The sequence below is a fragment of the Crotalus tigris genome, unplaced genomic scaffold (genome assembly GCF_016545835.1).
Source record: "Crotalus tigris isolate CLP2741 ecotype Arizona unplaced genomic scaffold, ASM1654583v1 scf7180000024297.1652928, whole genome shotgun sequence".
Classification (NCBI taxonomy): domain Eukaryota; kingdom Metazoa; phylum Chordata; class Lepidosauria; order Squamata; family Viperidae; genus Crotalus; species Crotalus tigris.
The window spans coordinates 528,358-547,585 of NW_024100470.1; the positions used below are offsets into that span (position 1 = coordinate 528,358).

General features: G+C 39.9%; 1 protein-coding gene across 1 annotated transcript in view; it reads right to left on the reverse strand.

Annotated features, from left to right (window-relative positions):
• LOC120299447 (vomeronasal type-2 receptor 26-like) overlaps positions 1 to 17,547 on the reverse strand; it is a 30,620-nt gene extending 13,073 nt beyond the window's left edge. Inside the window, exons 1-3 of the mRNA XM_039324301.1 lie at positions 17,377 to 17,547; positions 16,084 to 16,451; positions 15,832 to 15,855 (exon numbers count right to left, since the gene is read on the reverse strand). Of these exons, the coding sequence (XP_039180235.1) occupies positions 15,832 to 15,855; positions 16,084 to 16,451; positions 17,377 to 17,547 (563 nt within the window). The remainder of the gene's footprint in view (positions 1 to 15,831; positions 15,856 to 16,083; positions 16,452 to 17,376) is intronic.
• Positions 17,548 to 19,228: the final 1,681 nt, after the last annotated feature.

A 19,228-nucleotide genomic window follows, 5' to 3' on the forward strand; every position in this document is an offset into this window, starting at 1 on the left:
TAAAGAAATAAATGTAAGATGATTATCAAAGGAATCTTTCTTTACAAAGTAATAAGTAATAAAGAAGATGGGAAAATCATATTTCAGGGACATCTATATGATCTTAATCTTCTTAAATAATTTCAAGTCTGGTTTAGAATATTATGGAACTATACCGTCTTCATTCACTGTAATGTATGTCCTACCTAAGGAACTTGATAGGGTGAGTGTGGAATATTACCTTGAATTTCACAGAGAGCTTTCATTCCTTATCGATGGCATCTTTGTGGATCACCTTCAGAGAACTTCCACTATAGTAATTCTAGTCCTTCTTTGGCCATATTCAGATAAATAGAGCAAAATATGGTGCCAAGCTGTTGCTTCTTTCTTTTTGATATTTACCTGAAAACACTGGAAGAGTCTTTCCAGAGTTCTAGATTTCAGAAGCAACTAAACATGGCAATTGCTAATAGTAGTAAAATAACCAGCCAGCAGTAGAAGAAGCAGTAGCACAAATGTGAAAGAAGGGAAATACTTACAGATACTGATCAAGCAATTCATGAGAAGGAAGACTTTGAAAAGTAATCTCAGATGAAACAAAAATGATCTGATAAATGATGGCAGAAATGATGAAATCTCCAGACTGATAATACTTGTGAACAGTTGGAAGAGGACTACTACTGATGTTGCAGATGGGAAGAGGAAAAATGGGCATTACCTTAGGAAGAATGTCTAAAACTACTGCAATGAATATCAACATCTCAATATAAAATATAGCTATTTGAGACATCCAGCAGTAATTTTGATTTCACCATTCAATTTTTGAGAAACAGGACCTCCATTAATCAGACAATCCTTAATATAACCTAAAATGTACCTAATAAGAGTTCAGGTTCAAATACATAAATCCTTCTTTATATCTCTACCTACATCTCTGTTTTTTTCTAAGCCAATATTGATATAATGTTTTAATCTGGCTACTGGAATTCTCTTGAGAAATAAAGAAGGGTTAATTACTACATTTAATTCAATAATTCCAGGGCATCGTTTCCTTAAAATAGTAGCTTCCTCACAGCATGTCAAAAGTTAACATATTTAACCATTAACAATAAATACCACTGAACTTCTGTCAACTTTGCAGACTAAATTATTTTTTTTTCCATTTTTAAAATTTTATTCCCAAGGTTAAGATACTAACTCTAAAAGAAAAGAAAACTAAACAGGAAAAAATTTGCATAAAAAGAAGAAAAACAAAATATTTACATAGATTGTCCCCCTCCACCAGTTGAATGCTGGTTAATATATTTCAGCAATAGTCATTTCTTCCCTTGCAAAACAGTTCCACAATTTATGAACATCTCTGTTTATCCAACCAATTTGATCTAGCATCTATCTACTATTTTTTAAAAGAGCAGTTTTGTCAGGTAAATCCAATATCAAAGCTAAACTTCAAAGGCCTCTGTTAACAATCTGTTATTGTATTTAATCCACAGAAAGTTCACCATACCCCTCTGCAGTCATTATCTCTGATCCATCCAGGATCAAATATCCTCAACTGATTCTTAATAATAAAACTAAAGACTAAATTATAAAGTAAAATGGATGGAGAAGACCATATGTACAGGGCAAGAAGCTTTTGGAATTTTTCTATTATGGGAGCTGGGTAAAAATGTATAATACCTGTAAATTATCACATCTGGGGCAAGGTGAATATAGATGTTTTCCATATACATTTATTTATTGTATAAGCAAATTCATATGGCCACCCAACTCAGGTTACTCCAAGTGACTTTATATAGGGGGAGATATCCATTTGGTGGCTACTTTGAGGGCTTTTAATAACATAAAGACATTTTATTTTTGAAGGTTTCTATCTGTCCCTTACACTTAAAAAAGGAGGAACATCTGGCCCCAATGAGTTTAGAGATGATTTGAGTACAATGAACCAACCCAGTTGGAAAAAAAAACCCTATAGGCAAGAAGACCTAGACGTTGGTCCAGTTTTAGGCTTCCGGTTTGCGATTGCAGTGCTGGTGGATGTGCGAAGTGATTACTCCCTCTGCTGTCTGGTTTTCTGCCACCGGAGGGACCCTGAAAAGGGTCGGAAGTCACCCTGGAGGGGCGACGAGCATGAAGAGGACTCCTGAGTGATCCCAGACAACTCTTTGAACTGATGACCCATCACTAAGCCGCTACTAGCCAAGGCCAAAATTACTAGCAAGCACTTTGAAAGCACCGTGGAGGAATTGGGTGAAATTCTACCTTCTTTGTACCCCAAGTATCTTTTGTAAAAAGCATCTTAATTGCTTCCCCCTGTGAGGACAGAGGGAAGGGAACATTTTCCTCCCACCTTCTAAAATGGTGGCATCTGTCTACCTCTGGGACATAAAGCCTTGAAAAGAACAACTAAATAATTGGATTTTCATGTATTTGATATTCAGGGACCCAAAAAGTTCCTACTTTCATGGGAATTTGCTACTCTATCTATTCATAAAAAAGATGAAAAAGAACTTAAATTGGACAAAAACTTGGCTTGGGATTTGAAAAAGATTTTAAATGCTATTGAGGACATCTTGTGGCAAAACCTGGTACAGCAAGTGAATATTCTTGACAAAAAGACCTCCACATAGCCCAGATCAGTCCTTGGTATTATCTAAAAGAGATTAAAAGCTGAGAGAACAGCTGGGTGGTGAAATTGCTTTTTAGGACTGTGGAGGTGAATACTCACTGACTCTCACTTAATAAATAGCCTTCACTAAAAGACCATTTATAACCTATTAGAAATGGAGGAGGACCAGCAACTAATTTTGGCTAATTAGAAACGTATACCTGAAAAAATTCTTGAAGCTACTGAGATAATTAAAGCTAGACAGAAAGACAAAAGTGCCAGCTTAAACCCACAAAGCGAAACCCTGATTGCAACCAAACAACTTACATTTCAAAAAACAATAGAAGTGGAAGAAATTAATACCAAGACAAAGGACTTTAAAGAACAAGTTCAATGTATTGAAAATCTAGACAACCAAACCCTGATTGCAACTAAAGAATCTACAACCCAAAATACAATAGTCGGAGAAAGTAATACCAGGATCGAGGGTGCTAAAGATCAACAACTACAGCCTACTGAAAACCTAGACAAACAAACAACAATCATAAAATTGGACATGACTTTCTACTTACATCAGAGAAACCTGAGGAAGAAGACCAGATTGAATTGAATACAAATATACTAGAGCAAATATGAGGATCTGGGCCACCAGGGCGACAACTTAACAACCCTAAATGGGCCAATTCCTCTGGAAAATTGATAACCAGATGGTCTCCTTTGATCCAACTAACATGCCCAAGAATGAAGGGAGATCTATCTGATGATCTAAAAGCATTGGTATGGAAGCCTGGTTGGTATAAAAAGAAAGCTAGAGTTAGATTTAAAAAATGGGGTCTTTTGATTTATTAGAGAGGATCCTAAAGTCTCAACTAATGGGCTAAAGGGAGATTTTGAGATGAAGGGAAATATGATTATTAGATTTAACTATTGTTGGAAAATGATAAAAATAAGGGATTAATTGGCCTAATATTGAGGATTTAGATTTATACGGGAAATGAAAATTAAATATTAGAAAATAGCTTCAAATTATTGTTTAGCCCAGATAACACAGACAATGGATTTGAGACAATAAAGGATACTCCATTAGTAAGTGGTGATGTACTAGGATGGGAAATAGAAAATGTTTATGAAATAAAATAAGAATATATTTAAGTAAGTAATAGGTGTATTTTAGATATTATAATTTTTATGTAGTGAAGTAAAGGAAATTTGGGTTACCCGAAATCTAAATACTATGGATATTAAAGGTTAAATTGGAATACTGTGATTAAAAATTAAAAATTAGGTAAAATTTAAACATAGGACATGGATATATATAAGCAAAAATATATTGATAAATGTTTTAACTGATCTTGTTATAAATGGAAATTTACTAGCTTAAATATGATATAGCAAATGTTAAGGGAAATAGAGAAGGAATTTTTTGATGATGTAACCTGAGATATGTACTAAAGATTCTGTTATTGTACTGATTACCCAATCACCACGCTGCTTTCTAAATACTTCAATGTAAAACTAGAAAAGCAATAAAAACTTGTTAAAAAGAAGTTGGTCCAGTTTTAGACTGACTTCTCAATACAAGACAATGTTCCATAGTGCAGAAGACCTGGAATATAGTCTATAAATCTTTAGATAGATAGATAGATAGATAGATAGATAGATAGATAGATAGATAGACAGATAGATAGATAGAGCCTGAAAAAAAAGTTATGCTCAAACAGCTTAGCTGAAAGACATATTTAACACTTGGATATAAATTGAGCAAATTTTGTGAAATAGAAAGATTGAAGAGCTGAAGCAGATGTTTATGTTTCAAGCATAATATAGAATGGCTCGGGACGTTGCATTGGTCCCGGGCATTCCAAAAGCTGCCCGGGACCAGACAGAGTGGTGCCAGCCTGGTGCGCATGCGCAAGGCGCAAAAATGCTCTGTTCCTATTAGTTGACATTGTCCGGGTTTCTGGCCATATAAAAAGGCCTGCGTGCCTTTTGCTTTTGCTTGGTTGTTGTAGAAGGTGAATAAAGTGTTTGTTCAGCATTGCCATGTGTCTTCATCATTCTCACGTGAACAAGGTACTCAACACTGGCAACGAAGGTGGGATCCTTTACAAGCTGGAACAAAAGAGTTGAGGACTTACCCAGGAAGTCCTGAAGAGGGGAAGACGGCATCTGAATCAGCATCCCAGCCTGCCGGTATAGCGTCGCTGGAGGTTGAGCTCGGCTAAAGGACCCTTTCCCCAACAGCAGTTTGTAAAGGAAGCAAATGCTGAAGGTCGTAAAGCTCATGATGTCAAAGATTGGTCGATTGACTGATTTCAATGTCTCCCACCCAGAGAGATGGAATTCCTACATAGCACAGGTGGAGAATTACTCCGAGTAAATCAGATTAGAGAAGACAGCCTGAAGGCAGCAACTCTTTTGTGTGCCTGTAGACAAGAAGCATTTGACATCGCAGAAAATCTGGTGGCCCCTGCACCTCTGGAGTCAGTAACATATGCTGACTTGAAGAAAATGTTGAAGGAACATTTCCAGCTGAAGTTATCCATCATTGCTTGGAGGCACGAATTTGAGCAGACAGACCAGAGGCTGGGTGAATCTGCTGTGGACTTTATTATGGCAATAAGGCAAGCAGACAGACCTTGTGAGTTCAAGGATCTGGAAGAGAGGCTGTGAGATCGTTTTGTCTGTGGCTTAAGGAACAGAGACTTACCACAAAAGATTTTTGCAAAAGAAGATGTCTCCTTCCAAGATGCGTTGCGAGAGGTGGCAGCTGAGGAAGCAGCAGGTGGGGCTGTGAAGGCCTTGCGCCTCGCCAGGAATCCTCCAGACACAGCTACCATCCATCAAGAGGATGCTCGAGAAGGATCAGAAGTGAATCCTGAAGAGGAGGTTGACAGACTTCATCAGCCAGCTGAGAGGAGGCAGAAGGGACGTCCGGTCAAGGCCCCAGCATCACTTCAATGCTTCGGGTGCGGAGGATACCATAAGCGAGCTGACTGCAGGTTTCGCTCCGCCATTTGCAGGGCATGTGGCAGGCAGGGCCACATTGCATCCATCTGTTTGGGTTGCCAGAAGGTTCAACCTTGGGAAGAATTGCTTCAGAAAGGTACCAGGGTCCCCAGCCAAAACAGAGTGGGTTTCTGTGCATCGTGCAGGCGCATTCTAAAAACAGGGACACACAAGCCCCTTAAGAAGAACCTTTCCATTAATGTAAGGTTGCAAGGGGTCCCCTTACTGATGGAGTTGGACACTGGGTCCGCTCTTTCCATTATTTCAATTAATACCTTCAAAAGGATTTGCAGCAGTAGTGGCCTTCGAGTTAAACTCAGGCCATCGAATCTAATACTCATTGATTTTCAAAATTCTATGGTGTGTATTAAGGGGAGGCCACCCTTAGGGTACAGTGTAAGGATTTTGAAGGTTCCCTAGATGTGTTGATTGTTGGGAGTGAACGTACAAGTCTTATTAGACTCGATTGGTTTGAGGCTCTGGGAATCCAGAGGTTTGCAAGGAGTTTGCAGATGTGTTTAGTTCAGAGCTAGGATCCTACAAGGGACCTCCCATTTCGCTATGGTTAGACCCAACCATCATGCCCATCAGGGTTAAGCCTAGGAGGGTACCTTTTGCCTTCAAAGGTAAGATTGATGCTGAGCTGGACAAATTGCTCCAGCAGGGCATTCTAGAACCTCTGGATTCAAGTCCACAGGAAACACCCATAGTAATGCCTCTAAATGCTAATGGGGACATACGTACTGTATATGTGCAGACTATAAATGCACACTGAATAAGGCACTGCAACAGCACGCTTATCTAGTGCCTGTGGTAAGTCACATTCTGGCCTCCCTCAAGGGGGGGGCGCATTTTTCGAAGCTTGACCTGGCACAGACCTATCAACAGCTACCTGTTGATGAGGCAGCTGCAGAGGCCCAGATTATTGTAACTCACAAGGGGGCCTTCAAGGTCAAGAGATTGCAGTTTGGGGTAAATGTAGCCCCTGGCATATTCCAAAGTGTCATGGAGAGCACACTTTGAGGTATTCCTGGGGTCTGTCCCTACTTTGATGATGTCCTCATTGCTGGGGAGTCATCTCAAAATTTAGCAGAAAGATTAAGGGCTGTCTTGCTTCGTTTTCAAAAAGCAGGCCTTAAACTAAAGAAGGATAAATGTAAGATAGGAGTCACTTCTACTGACTTCTTAGGATTCAGGATTGATGCTCAAGGCATTCACCCTGCTGAAACCAAATTGCAAACTATCCAGCAGGCCCCAAGCCCTACGTCTAAGAGTGAGTTGTAAGCCTTCTTGGGCCTATTAAATTTTTACCATGCATTTCTCCCACATAAAGCTGCAGTGGCAGAGCCATTACACAGGCTCTTAGACAAGCAGCCTCCTTGGAAGTGGACTAAAGTCCATGACAGTGAGGTTAAGGCCTTGCTCACTTCTAATGCTGTTTTAGCACATTTCAGTGTGCAACTGCCTGTTTGCATCGCATGCGATGCATCTCCTTATGGGATGGGAGCTGTACTGAGCCATCTGAAGGCTGATGGAACACAGGTCCCTGTGGCCTATTATTCAAGGACTCTGTCTTCTGCAGAGCAGAATTACACTCAAAGTGACAGAGAAGCCTTGACCATAGTGGCTGGCATTAAGAAATTTCATGATTTCTTATATGGCTGCCATTTCACAGTCTATACTGACCATATTTATTTATTTATTTACAAATATTTATATGCCGCCCAATCCCAAAGAACTCAGGGCGGCGTACAAGGTTAAAAACAGTCATAAAAGAATAAAATAATCGAGTCATACCGCGAGTCCGATCATATCCCGCCCCCCCGGGGACATCAGCCCCAGGCCTGCCGGAACAGGAGAGTTTTAACGGCTTTCTTAAAGGCCGGCAGGGTGGGAGTAGTTCGAACCTCGGGGGGAAGTTGATTCCACCAGGTCGGAGCCACCACAGAAAAGGCCCTTCCCCGAGAGCCCGCCAGCCGACATTGTCTGGCCGATGGGACCTGAAGGAGGCCCAATCTATGGGACCTCACCGGTCTCTGGGAGCTGTGCGGCAGAATGCGGTCTTGTAAGTAACCTGGCCCTATGCCATGAAGGGCTTTGAAGGTGATAACCAACACCTTGAATTGCGTCCGGAGACCCACAGGAAGCCAGTGCAGCTCGCGGAGAATAGGTGACACGTGGGCGTACCTTGGCGCGCCCACAATCGCTCTCGCAGCTGCGTTCTGAACCAACTGCAGTCTCCAAACGCCCTTCAAGGGTAGCCCCATGTAGAGCGCGTTACAGTAATCCAGTCTTGAGGTGACAAGGGCATGAGTGACTGTGAGTAAAGCCTCCCGGTCCAAATAAGGCCGCAACTGGTGCACTAGGCGAACCTGTGCAAAGGTCCCCATGGCCACAGCTGATAGATGTTGTTCCAAATTTAGCTGTGAGTCCAGGAGGACACCTAAGTTGCGTGCCTGCACTGAGGGAGGTAAAGACCATAAGCCTCTGCTGGGTTTGTTTACCACTAACAAACAGACCCGACATATCATTTCTCCTCGTATGTTGAGATGGTCCATTTTCCTGTCAGAATATGACTATACATTAGTTCACAAACCAGGAAAAGAAATGGGTCATGCAGATGGCCTGAGCAGAATACCCCAATTAGAGCCAGATCCTGCTCCAGCCATTAATATTTTTTCCATTCAGGAGTTGCCTGAGTCTCCCCTCAATGCTAGGAACGTGGCTGCAGAAACTGCCACTGATCACATGCTTACACACGTGCTGACATGGGTGTTGTTAGGATGGCTTGACAAGTGCCCAGATACTGAGTTCCAAAGCTTCTGGCACAAGAAGCATGAGTTTTCCACTTTCAAGGGTTGCCTGTTATGGGATAGCAGGGTAGTGATCCCAGCTTCTTTGAGAATATTGATCTCTCTCTGCATGAGGGACATCCTGATATAGTCAGGATGAAAGCACTTGCGCACAGCCATCTTTGGTGGCCTGGGCTCGATAAAGCCATCGAGGCCAAGATGAATGGGTGCCAAGTGTGCCAACAGTCTCGGCCTGAAAAGCCTCAGGCCCCAGTACATAGGTGGGAGGAAACTCAAACCCCATGGTCTAGGGTGCATATAGATTATGCTGGGCCCTTTCAGGGACAATTCTTCCTGGTTATTATTGATAGCCATTCCAAGTGGAGGTTGTTCCTGTTTCCTCCACTACTACTGCCAGGATCATCCAGGTGTTGAGAGGAATTTTTGCATCACACGGTCTTCTAGATGTGCTGGTTTCAGATAATGGCCCTCAATTTACGTCTTCTGAGGCTTTTCTTCAGGCCAACCTAATCCAGCATGCACCATTGGCTCCCTTCCATCCATCCGCCAATGGACTGGCAGAAAGAATGGTGCACACCACCAAAGATGCCCTCAAGAAACTGACTTATAGTAACTGGTATCACAGGTTAGCAGATTTCCTTCTTGCACACTGCACCTCACCATGTACAGCCACAGGGAAGAGCCCTGTTGAACTCCACTGGGGTCGCCGCCTCATCACTAAACTGGACAGGCTGCACCCTCACCGAGTGGCTTCACAGGTGTCACAACCGCAGGCACCTAGGAGACTTCAGGTGGGTAATCCGGTTTGGGCAAGAAACTATGGGCCTGGACATCTCTGGGTCACAGATGTGGTCTGCAAGGTCTTGGGGCCATTGTCATACAAAGTTGCCTTGGGTGACAGCCGCGTTCTTCACAGATACATAGACCAACTGCATTGGAGACTGGACTCGCACCCTTCCACTCCTGGCTCTGCTCTGGGGGATGGAGGAGGACCATAATATGCATTCTGGATCACAGTTTCCCAGGACTAACAGGCCCTCACTAGCTGCTACTGAGGCTGTTTGGGATTCATCCCAAGGTTCCGGAACTGCTCCTAACAGGAATTCACTGGATAGGGATCTTCCCACGCATCCATAATTACTCCAGACAGGGAGTCATACCGGGAGTATCCACAGTATTCACATATGTCAGATAATGCTCCAGAGAGGGAGACTGACCAGGGGTATGCACACAAGGCCAGATCCTGAAGTTGAAACTCAAGTACTTTGGCCACCTAATGAGAAGGAAGGATTCACTGGAGAAGAGCCTAATGCTGGAAAAGATTGAGGGCAATAGAAGAAGGGGACGACAGAGAATGAGATGGCTGGATGGAGTCACTGAAGCAGTAGGTGTGAATTTAAATGGACTCCAGAAGATGGTAGAGGACAGGAAGACCTGGAGGAATGTTGTCCATGGGGTCGCGATGGGTCGGACACGACTTCGCAATTAATAACAATAATAATAATGCACACAAATCACAAGCAGCAAGAGAAAAGGAATTCCATCAGGGGCGCTTGCCAAATTCCGCAATTGCTCTCAAAAGGAGGTCTCCAGCAAAGGGGGTTGCCATGGAGGCAACTCCTGACTCTGGCACCTTGGGCATGTGCTTGGGGGCCACAGAGGATTGGGGCACTTCCACTACTCAGCCCTCTCCATCTGCTGGTCTTGGGATTGAGGGACAGTGTTCCCAAGAGGGGTCCATTGTGGACTCAGGGACTTCCATCCCTCCAAGGTATGCTGGCTTGGAGTTAGAGGGTCCAGCCAGCCAGCAGCTGGGCGGGTCAACCAGGTATTTGGGACAGCAAAGTCCTGGCCTGCCTAGCCTGGTAGGCAAGCAGGTAGGCCAGGCAACCTCACCAGAGTCACCTGGGGATTTAGGGCAGCAACACCCTGGCCTGCCTAGCCTGTTAGGTGAGCAGGTGGGCCAGGCAATCTCTCTGGGCCTTAGAAGGTCACAGCGAGCCAAGTGCCCACCCAAACATCTGATATACTTTGTGAAGTTGCTGTCAAATCATGAGGGTCCTGTTCATGAGGCTCCTGAATATTGGGAGCAACTCGTAGGTAGATTATTTTGTATTTTTTTTTAATTTTGGATACATTTATTGTATTAATCAATATTGTAGAGGGTTTGCCTGAGGGCAGACTCAAGTATTCCACACTCCTTGCATTTGAATAATGCAACTATATGCCACTCTTCCCAATGCATGGCGTACATGAATGTATGCGAAGTATATTCCATCTATGGGGGAGGGGTGTTGTGTCCTGAGCCTGCAAAAGCAGGCTCAGGACATTGCATTGGTCCCGGGCATTCCAAAAGCTGCCCGGGACCAGACAGAGCGGCACCAGCCTTGTGCACATGCGCAAGGCGCAAAAACGCTCTGTTCCTATTGGTTGACATTGTCTGGGTTTCTGGTCATATAAAAAGGCCTGTGTGCCTTTTGCTTTTGCTTGGTTGTTGTAGAAGGTGAATAAAGTGTTTGTTCAGCATCGCCATGTGTCTTCATCATTCTCACGCGAACGAAGTAATCAAGAGACTTAGTACTTTATTTGTGACTTGTAGATACCAAATACTGAAGGTTGGATGCTGCTTTATATGATTGCCACCCACACATCTTAGATGGCCTTACAGGTAGCTTGAGCTTAGTTTCAAAATAATCATTTTAGAACATTCCTTTGCAGCAGTAAATAAGCACAGAGAACCCTGTTTCAAATCAGTCTGTGTATATAAGAGAAGTAATGGGTCATCATCTTAGAAAAAAATAGAAATGTGCTTAGTTCTCACTTTTGGAGGATGAAAAGCTGGATTAATAAATTTGGCTACAAAATGATCGATAAATGGATTAAATAATAAAGGTGCCAGAATGCAACCTTGTCTGAGACCTATTCTGATAGGAAAAGATCATTGGCAGTTCCCTCCCTTCCATCCAGGACATAGTATATAAGCGTTGCTTGAACTGGATCCACAAGACTGGCTGGGACACTACACATCCTCTTCATGACCTGTTTTCTTTGTTACCTTCTGGGAGGAGGCTTTGTGGTATCCGAAGCAGAACATCGAGGTTCAGTCACAGTTTTGTTCCATACAGTATTAACCTTGTGAACTCTAAAGCTTCTTCCTTCGTTATGTATTCAAGATGGACAGTGATTGCTATTTATATGTTACTTATATGTAAGGATGTGGGTCTATACACATACCATTTGTCTGAAAATGTATAGGGTTTCCTGCCTAACTAGGGGGTTGGACTATTATATGTTGTATATAGTATGTTTAAATGTGTGTTATGTATGTGTACACTTTGAGAGCAGGCAACTAAATTTCATTTTTAATGTGTGCCAGTGTGCCCACAGTACAAAAAATTACAATAAAGGGTATCTATCATCCATCCATCCATCCATCCATCCATCCGGCCGGCCGGCCGGCCGGCCACCCACCCACCCACCCACCCACCCACCCACCTACCTACCTACCTACCTATCTATCTATCTATCTATCTATCTATCTATCTATCTATCTATCTATCTATTTCCTATGCATAGTTTTAATGCCTATTCCATCACACTTTCAGGCAGGAGTTTTCAGATAGTTGTAGATTAGAAAAAGAGTTATCTATCTATAAAGGAATTCTTCAGTTTCTGCTATGATTTAGGTTTGGATACTAGTTGACAAATATAACAGAGAGTATACAGTATGTCTTTATACTCAGGGAGTATAAACCCCTGAACATGTTCTAAAGGTATATTTTCCTGTAAAAGTTACGGCACATGGTCCAAATGGGAATAATTTGCTTCAAAGCTACCCAGTTCCTCAGCTAAGATATTCTCAATTATAATCTAATTCAGGAGTTTATTGTACAAATGTCTGGCATAACATTTTGTTGAAAGAAAAATCATCAGATCCAGTCCAAGCCAGGAATAAACAAAATGGAGACTGCTTAGGAAAGAAGGTTCAGTTTATTGAGTTACCAGAAACCTCAGTGACACAGCATTTTTCTGGGGTAGCTGAAAAAATGGAGGGGGATAGTTTATTATATTTTCTTTTGGCTTTGTATTTGAGGTTATTCCTGTTCCTGTGCCATGAACTTTGACCTGAGCTTGAATGGTGTTCTAATGGTGGTGGGTTAATCCTCCTAAAGGTCATGTTCCTTGGAGTCTAATTCCATCTAATCCCCTAAACTCAAACCTTCTATGGGGCTGTAGCTAAAGGCCTTTTGGTTATGAATAGGTGGCCCTATTCAGTCTTTCTGAATAGGATTATCAAATCTGCATTTCTACAGAGCTGCCCTGCTCAATTTCTGCCTGGGAGAGACTGGGCTGTTTCTGCCTCCCCCTAAGATTTTTCTATTATTCCTTTGGGGAAATATAATATTCTGCCTTTTTTAATATTCTCCAAAATACTTCCTTCTCTAAGAGGGTGACTAGGTGGCTGCTGACTTCCAGCAATTTGCTGTTCAAATTAAGGAAGTAATTAAGCTGCATCAGCAGAAGGATAGTATCAAGATCATGGGAAGTGTTAGTATCACTTTATATATACTGCACAGGTAAGACCACACTTGCAATATTGCATTCAGGGTTGATAATTTGTAAATTATATAACAATCAAGATGCAAAATATCATAGAATTCTTAAAATATTCTTCTTGGGTCAAAGGGAAAAAATACTCTTATGCAAAGGAAGAGATTAGAAACAGATAGACAGAGAGAGACAAAAAGAGAAATGGCTGTGAATAGAGAGATGAAGAAAGAGATGTACGAAGTGGATAGAGTAGAACTGATGCTCTTAATCTTTATTTATTTATTTATTTATTTATTTATTTATTTATGGTAGCTAACTGCAAGGTCGTGAGTTTTTCTTGTGTCCTTGGTTTCCTAGATATTTTTCTAATACTTATTATCATTTTCCTTTAAGCCACCTAGGAATTATTCTTGTGCTAAAGCGAAGCTTAACTGGCCAATCTCTGTAAACTACTGAGATCTTTGGGAATTGAAATGGATTACTTGGATTATATTAGAACCTGAAATACTCTTTATCAATGAGAAGTTTTCTCCAGCTTAGAGGAATAATGAAAAAATGAACCTTCATTACATTCCAGGACAATTTCTTCAGCTATGGAGGCTTTACTTTCTGGAGGCTTCTACTGCCCATATACTGTAGATGTTATCAAGTAATTGAGCCAAATTTGGTCACCATATCACAAAAAAGATGTTGAGAGTTTGGAAAAAATTCAGAGAAGAGCAACTAAGATGATCAAAGACCTGGAGACTAAAACATACAAAGAACGGCTGCAGAAATTGGGTTTGGCTAGTCTAAAGAAAAGAAGAAATAGGGGAGACATGATAGCAGTATTCCAGTATTTGAAGGGCTGCCACAAAGAAGAGGGGGTCACATTATTCACCAAAGCACCAGAGGGCAGGACAAGAAACAATGGTTGGAAACTGATCAAAGAGAGAAGCAACCTGGAATTAAGGAGAAACTTCCTAACAATGAGGACAGTTAACCAGTGGAACAGCTTGCCTGCAGAAATCATGGGTGTGCCATCACTGGAGATTTTCAAGACAGTCACTTATCTGAGATGGTATAGGTTCTCCTGCATGAGCAGGGGGCTGAACTAGAAGACCTCTAAGGTCCCTTCCAGCTCTATTCTATTCTATTCTATTCTATTCTATTCTATTCTATTCTATTCTATTCTATTCTATTTTATTCTATTCTATTCTATTCTATTCTATTCTATTCTAACTTTGAAATGCCAAAAAGGAAATACTATAGATATTGGATTAACTTCTGCTAAAACTATAAAGATTTAACAAGGAGATATCAGGAAATTATTTTAAGCTGTACTATACAATTATTTCAGTCTTTGTATTTCAAGTTTTCTGGTAATTTCAGGTAGTCGTCAAGTTACAACAGTTTGCTTAGTGACAATTCAAAGTTACAAAAGCACTGAAAAAAGTGACTTGTGACCGTTTTTCACATTTATGTCCATTAAAGTATCCTCATACTCAGGTGATCAAAATTCAGATGCTTGGCAACTGACTTACCTTTACAATGATTGCATGTTCCCGGGATCATACGATCATCTTTTGCTACCTTCCAACAAGCAAAGTGAAAGTGAGGCCAAGTCATTTAACAACTGTGTTATTAACTTAATAATTGCAGTGATTCACTAAACAACTGTAGCAACAAAAGTCGTAAAATTGGGAAAAACTCACTTAATAACTATCTCGCTTAGCAACAGAAATTTTGGGCTCAGTCATGGTCATAATTTGAGGAATACCTTTATTTCTCCACCTTTGCTGTTTTCAGCCTGACAATTTGAAGAATTAGATTCATTCAAATCAATAATTCTGACAGCAAGAAGGGGAGGGAAAGAACACATAGTTTGAAATCTGGGCAGAAATACCTGGTTGAACATGGCAGGCCAGATGATGTCTTGTGCAGAAATTGTGAATAGCTTATCTGGCGAAGCAGTTGGATTGATTTTTCCAACTTTGACTTTAATAAAGGTCCCATTTGGGAATGTGACCCAGTTGATAATGTCAAATCCAATCTCCAAATCCCCATTTTCATTAAAGAAAATTTTCTCTCCTGCTGTGTTATTAAATGAGATAGTTTTCAAATAGTGATGGAGCTAAACAGAAGCAGAGGTAGACAATTAATGAGAAAGAAGTAAGGAACAGAAATAAAAAAGAATCAGAAGCAATAAGTTACAGGTGGTTCATTTAATATGATTGGGCACTTTAATAGAATAATTATTCCTTCAACCTTCATCAATATTCCTTCCCTGCCACAGATGAATTGAAACTCTGCCAAACTCAGAGATGCTACTGCATCTTTCTTTCTTTCTTTCTTTCTTTCTTTCTTTCTTTCTTTCTTTCTTTCTTTCTTTCTTTCTTTCTTTCTTTCTCTCTCTCTCTCTCTCTCTCTCTCTCTCTCTCTCTCTTTCTTTCTTTCTTTCTTTCTTTTTTTCATATTGTTATATCTTCACAATTGCAAAGGTTTCACTAAGTTTCAAAAAATGAGAAAAATGGATGGTAAGAGACTTAAAAACCATCACTACAACATTCTCATTGGCCAGAACTTTTATAGCACAGCTGAATGCATTAGAGAGAAGAGCAATAGGAAATGTTCATTTATTTTTTTATTACCTGCCATGCTTTTGGAATTAACAGTGTTTCTCTCTCAACTCCTATCCTTGCTCTGTGTTTGGACTTGGGGGAAAGCATGGCTTGTAAAGCGTGTGCCACACCATAGACTGCATTATAGATGCAGTAACTCTGCCCAGTCATGGTGGTATCAAACACAGATTTAGGTAGATTCTCCAACTTCTCTTCTCCAGTGCACAGAATTCCAGTATTTCCACTTAACTTATCTGTAGGAAAAGAACACTCAAAAACCTGTTCCCAGAACACTCTCATTAAATGGTCTTCCACTTCTGAAGTTGGTTTTCTCATCTGAAGGAATTTACTGAATCTGGAGATTTTCTTGGAAGAAGCTATGAAAGATATAACTCCATTGAAGGCATGCATACCCATAGTTCTTTGAAGTGCAAGCGAAGTAAACTCCATCTGGGCTGGCATTATCCAAACTTTATCTTTTCTCTCAATGGGTGTCTCTATAAATTGTTCAATATAGGGCAACATTCTAAAAAAGATAGTGTTCTGATTTTCACAGTGTAGAATAATAGCATTGGCAGTGCTCTTCATGATAACCATGTATGTTTTACGAAAATCTAAAAGGACACTTAAAATAAGATTAGAAAATGTTTCCTTGGCCATCTCTTCTATGAAGTCAAAGCAGACCCCTCTCTGGGAAAACAAAGAAACACTATTTTGTATGAATCTCTCTCCACTCTTATTAAGTTGGTAAATCAGCCCAATCCATGTCCATCTAAAATATAGCAGCAACTGGAGAATACCCTTAATCTGTTGATCACCATTTGGGAAAAAACGATGAAAGAAAACCATTTGTATGTTGTCATCTATTGTTGGAGAAGACCCATATGAAAGCTGAATATAGAAAAAAAGAAACATTGTTCTCCAAAATAAAACATTGATTATTTTTTAACAAATCTGCTCTTAATTTATGGTCTTCCATAATAAACAAGATATAATCATGTTCAGAAAGAGCTGATGTGCAGAATAGTCATTCAACAGTTGTTATTGTACCATAAGTACAAAGCCAGAGATGTCAGAAATGTGTTAATTCAGAAAATGAATTTAAAGAGCAAAGTAACTATTCCCCAATAATAATATATTGAATTTTTTAATCATAATTCCTTAATGTGATTATTAAAACGTGGTAAGAAAATGTATTGGGTGCACTCCCAAAACAACTAGAGCATCATCTGAACACACACTGCAAAGTGTATTTATAAGTCAGTCAAGGAACCATAAACTATTAATGGGTTTAGATTAAGTCTGAGAAATAAATCTAAACTATTAATGGGTTTAGATTAAGTCTGAGAAATAAATCAAGTACAGTATCTAAAATATCTCATCTGGCTAGCACATATTTTTTTCATTTCTGTTTGAATTGCCACCTTATTTCCAAATGATAAAATGTAATATAAAAAGTAATTTATCATTATCATTATCGTTATTGTTTTGCTTTGCAACTTTGTAAATGTAACAGGATGGGGAGAATTGTTTTCAAACTTGTGGGCTTCTATTATTGTAAACTTACAATAAAAGAAATTTTAGTATTCATGATTTTGGTTTTCTGATCTTGCAAGTCTAAAGCAATTCCTCCTCCTCTACCTTTACATTCCAAAAAAACAAGGGAGAGTCAATTCTGAGTGGCTTTCTCAAATTTCTGTTCTGGTTAGGACTCAGCTGCTTTTTATCAGATCGTCATATAGACTGTGGCTCTTCCTCCTGGCCCTCAAGGCTCTTCTCACAGCCTTTTGACACTTCGTTCAAGGGCAAATCTTACCTGTGGCATCTTATAGACATTCACAATGTTTGCGATGTAGGGATAGATGTGAGAGTTAGGTCCTGCAATAACAGATATTGCCTGGTCCTTGGCATCACACTTATAATTGGGGATGAATCTGCCCTGTGTTGAGAGAAGTTCCATTGAAGCCAGGTATGTCCATTTCGCCATGAAATAACTATTAGAGAGGTACACACCCAGAGTCACATTGGGTAAAATGTGGTTGTTTTCATTAATCTCTTTTACAGCTAAAACCAAGGCTAGAATGTGTTGATAGTTCTGTAGGAAAAAACTGCAATGAGAGACACATTCCAAATCATATTTTATTTCTCAAAGAATGTGACATTACCTATATATATTTAAAATATTTCAACTAAACACTACACAGAAAATTATTCAAGAAGTCATGTAAATACCTAAGCACTCAGAAATTGTTTCCACTCCTATAGATACCCTAAATCATATGGATAATGGATAAATTACATGACCACCAAATATACACTGTTCTAATATAATAGTACGAAATCTAACAAAATACTTGCTCAAATAGTCTGCAAAAATATTTCAGCATATTAAAAACATTATTTTTGATGAAGGGGAAAGTCCTTTTTGGAAAAACATAGAAGTACAATTTTTTAGTGGATGAAGGCTGACTTTTATGACTCATTCCTTATAAACAATTTCCACTAAGAAACAGATAAATTGCTTGAAGGAACTTTAATAATCACATTATCATCTACATGTAATTCTTAGACATATTTCTACTTGTATATTTAGCTGTTCCATCATCCCTTTAGGTGCTTTTTATTTTGTCTGTATATGAAGAATTTGTGCAAAGAAGCATGCTTGGGGGCAAATGTTATATAAAAGTCTTTTTTATTTGATCATGATAGACTTAGAATGCTCCCTTATTCTAAGTAAAGTGTAGCTCTTTCATCAGGGCAGACAGACCCTACATTTTTGCCTCATGCTTCCTGAAGTACCTGCTTAGATATCAGATTCAAAGTGCTATATAGCACTATTGTTCCCTAATAGTCACAGCAACCATTAAATCATGACATGATGGTATTTAATTGGCAAAACAAAAAGTGATTCCATAGTAAAGTACTGATTATTTGATTCAAAGTAATTAAATGAGAAAAGCTTAATATGAAATTTTAATTAATCACTGAACTGAGATCTGTCATAAGTATGTGTGTGTACATATTTATTAAGGCAGCAATTTATATTAGAATGAAGGAACTAACCAGCAAGAAACAGGAGAAATAATTTGTGCAAGTAATAATACTAATTAACACAGTCCAAGCATCCTATTAAGGATAGATATCTGGTCTGAGATATGCTATAGTTAAGAGAAAGTCTTTACATGAGCTCATCAACTAGTTCTTCAGAAGGATGTCTTGTGAAACGCACTGGATCAGACATCATGTAGAACTGAGATAGTATCCCAGCCATTATGAAATCCCCCGACAAACAATACTTGTGCTTCGTAAGGGGAGATTTCCCCACAGCACATGCATTAATCTTAGCAGTGAGGCATGTAAGCCCTGGCAGTAAAACTGCCATGACTGCAATGAAAAATATCATCTTCTTCAAGAAAACCTGTGTCACCACATATGAACAAGTTCTGTCTGCAACAATGAAACATGACAATAAGTAACAACTCTCACTAATTAGATTAGTCCTATATATTGTTTCTGAAAGAGCAGATTGTTACATTTCTAGCTCTCTGGTCGCACAATTAATAACACCTTTCAATCTTGACCTATTCTTTTGGGTTGTCCCTTGGATTTCTCCAAGGATTTGAAAAGAAGCTACAGAACTAAGATTCCCTGGGGATAGGGGAAATCAA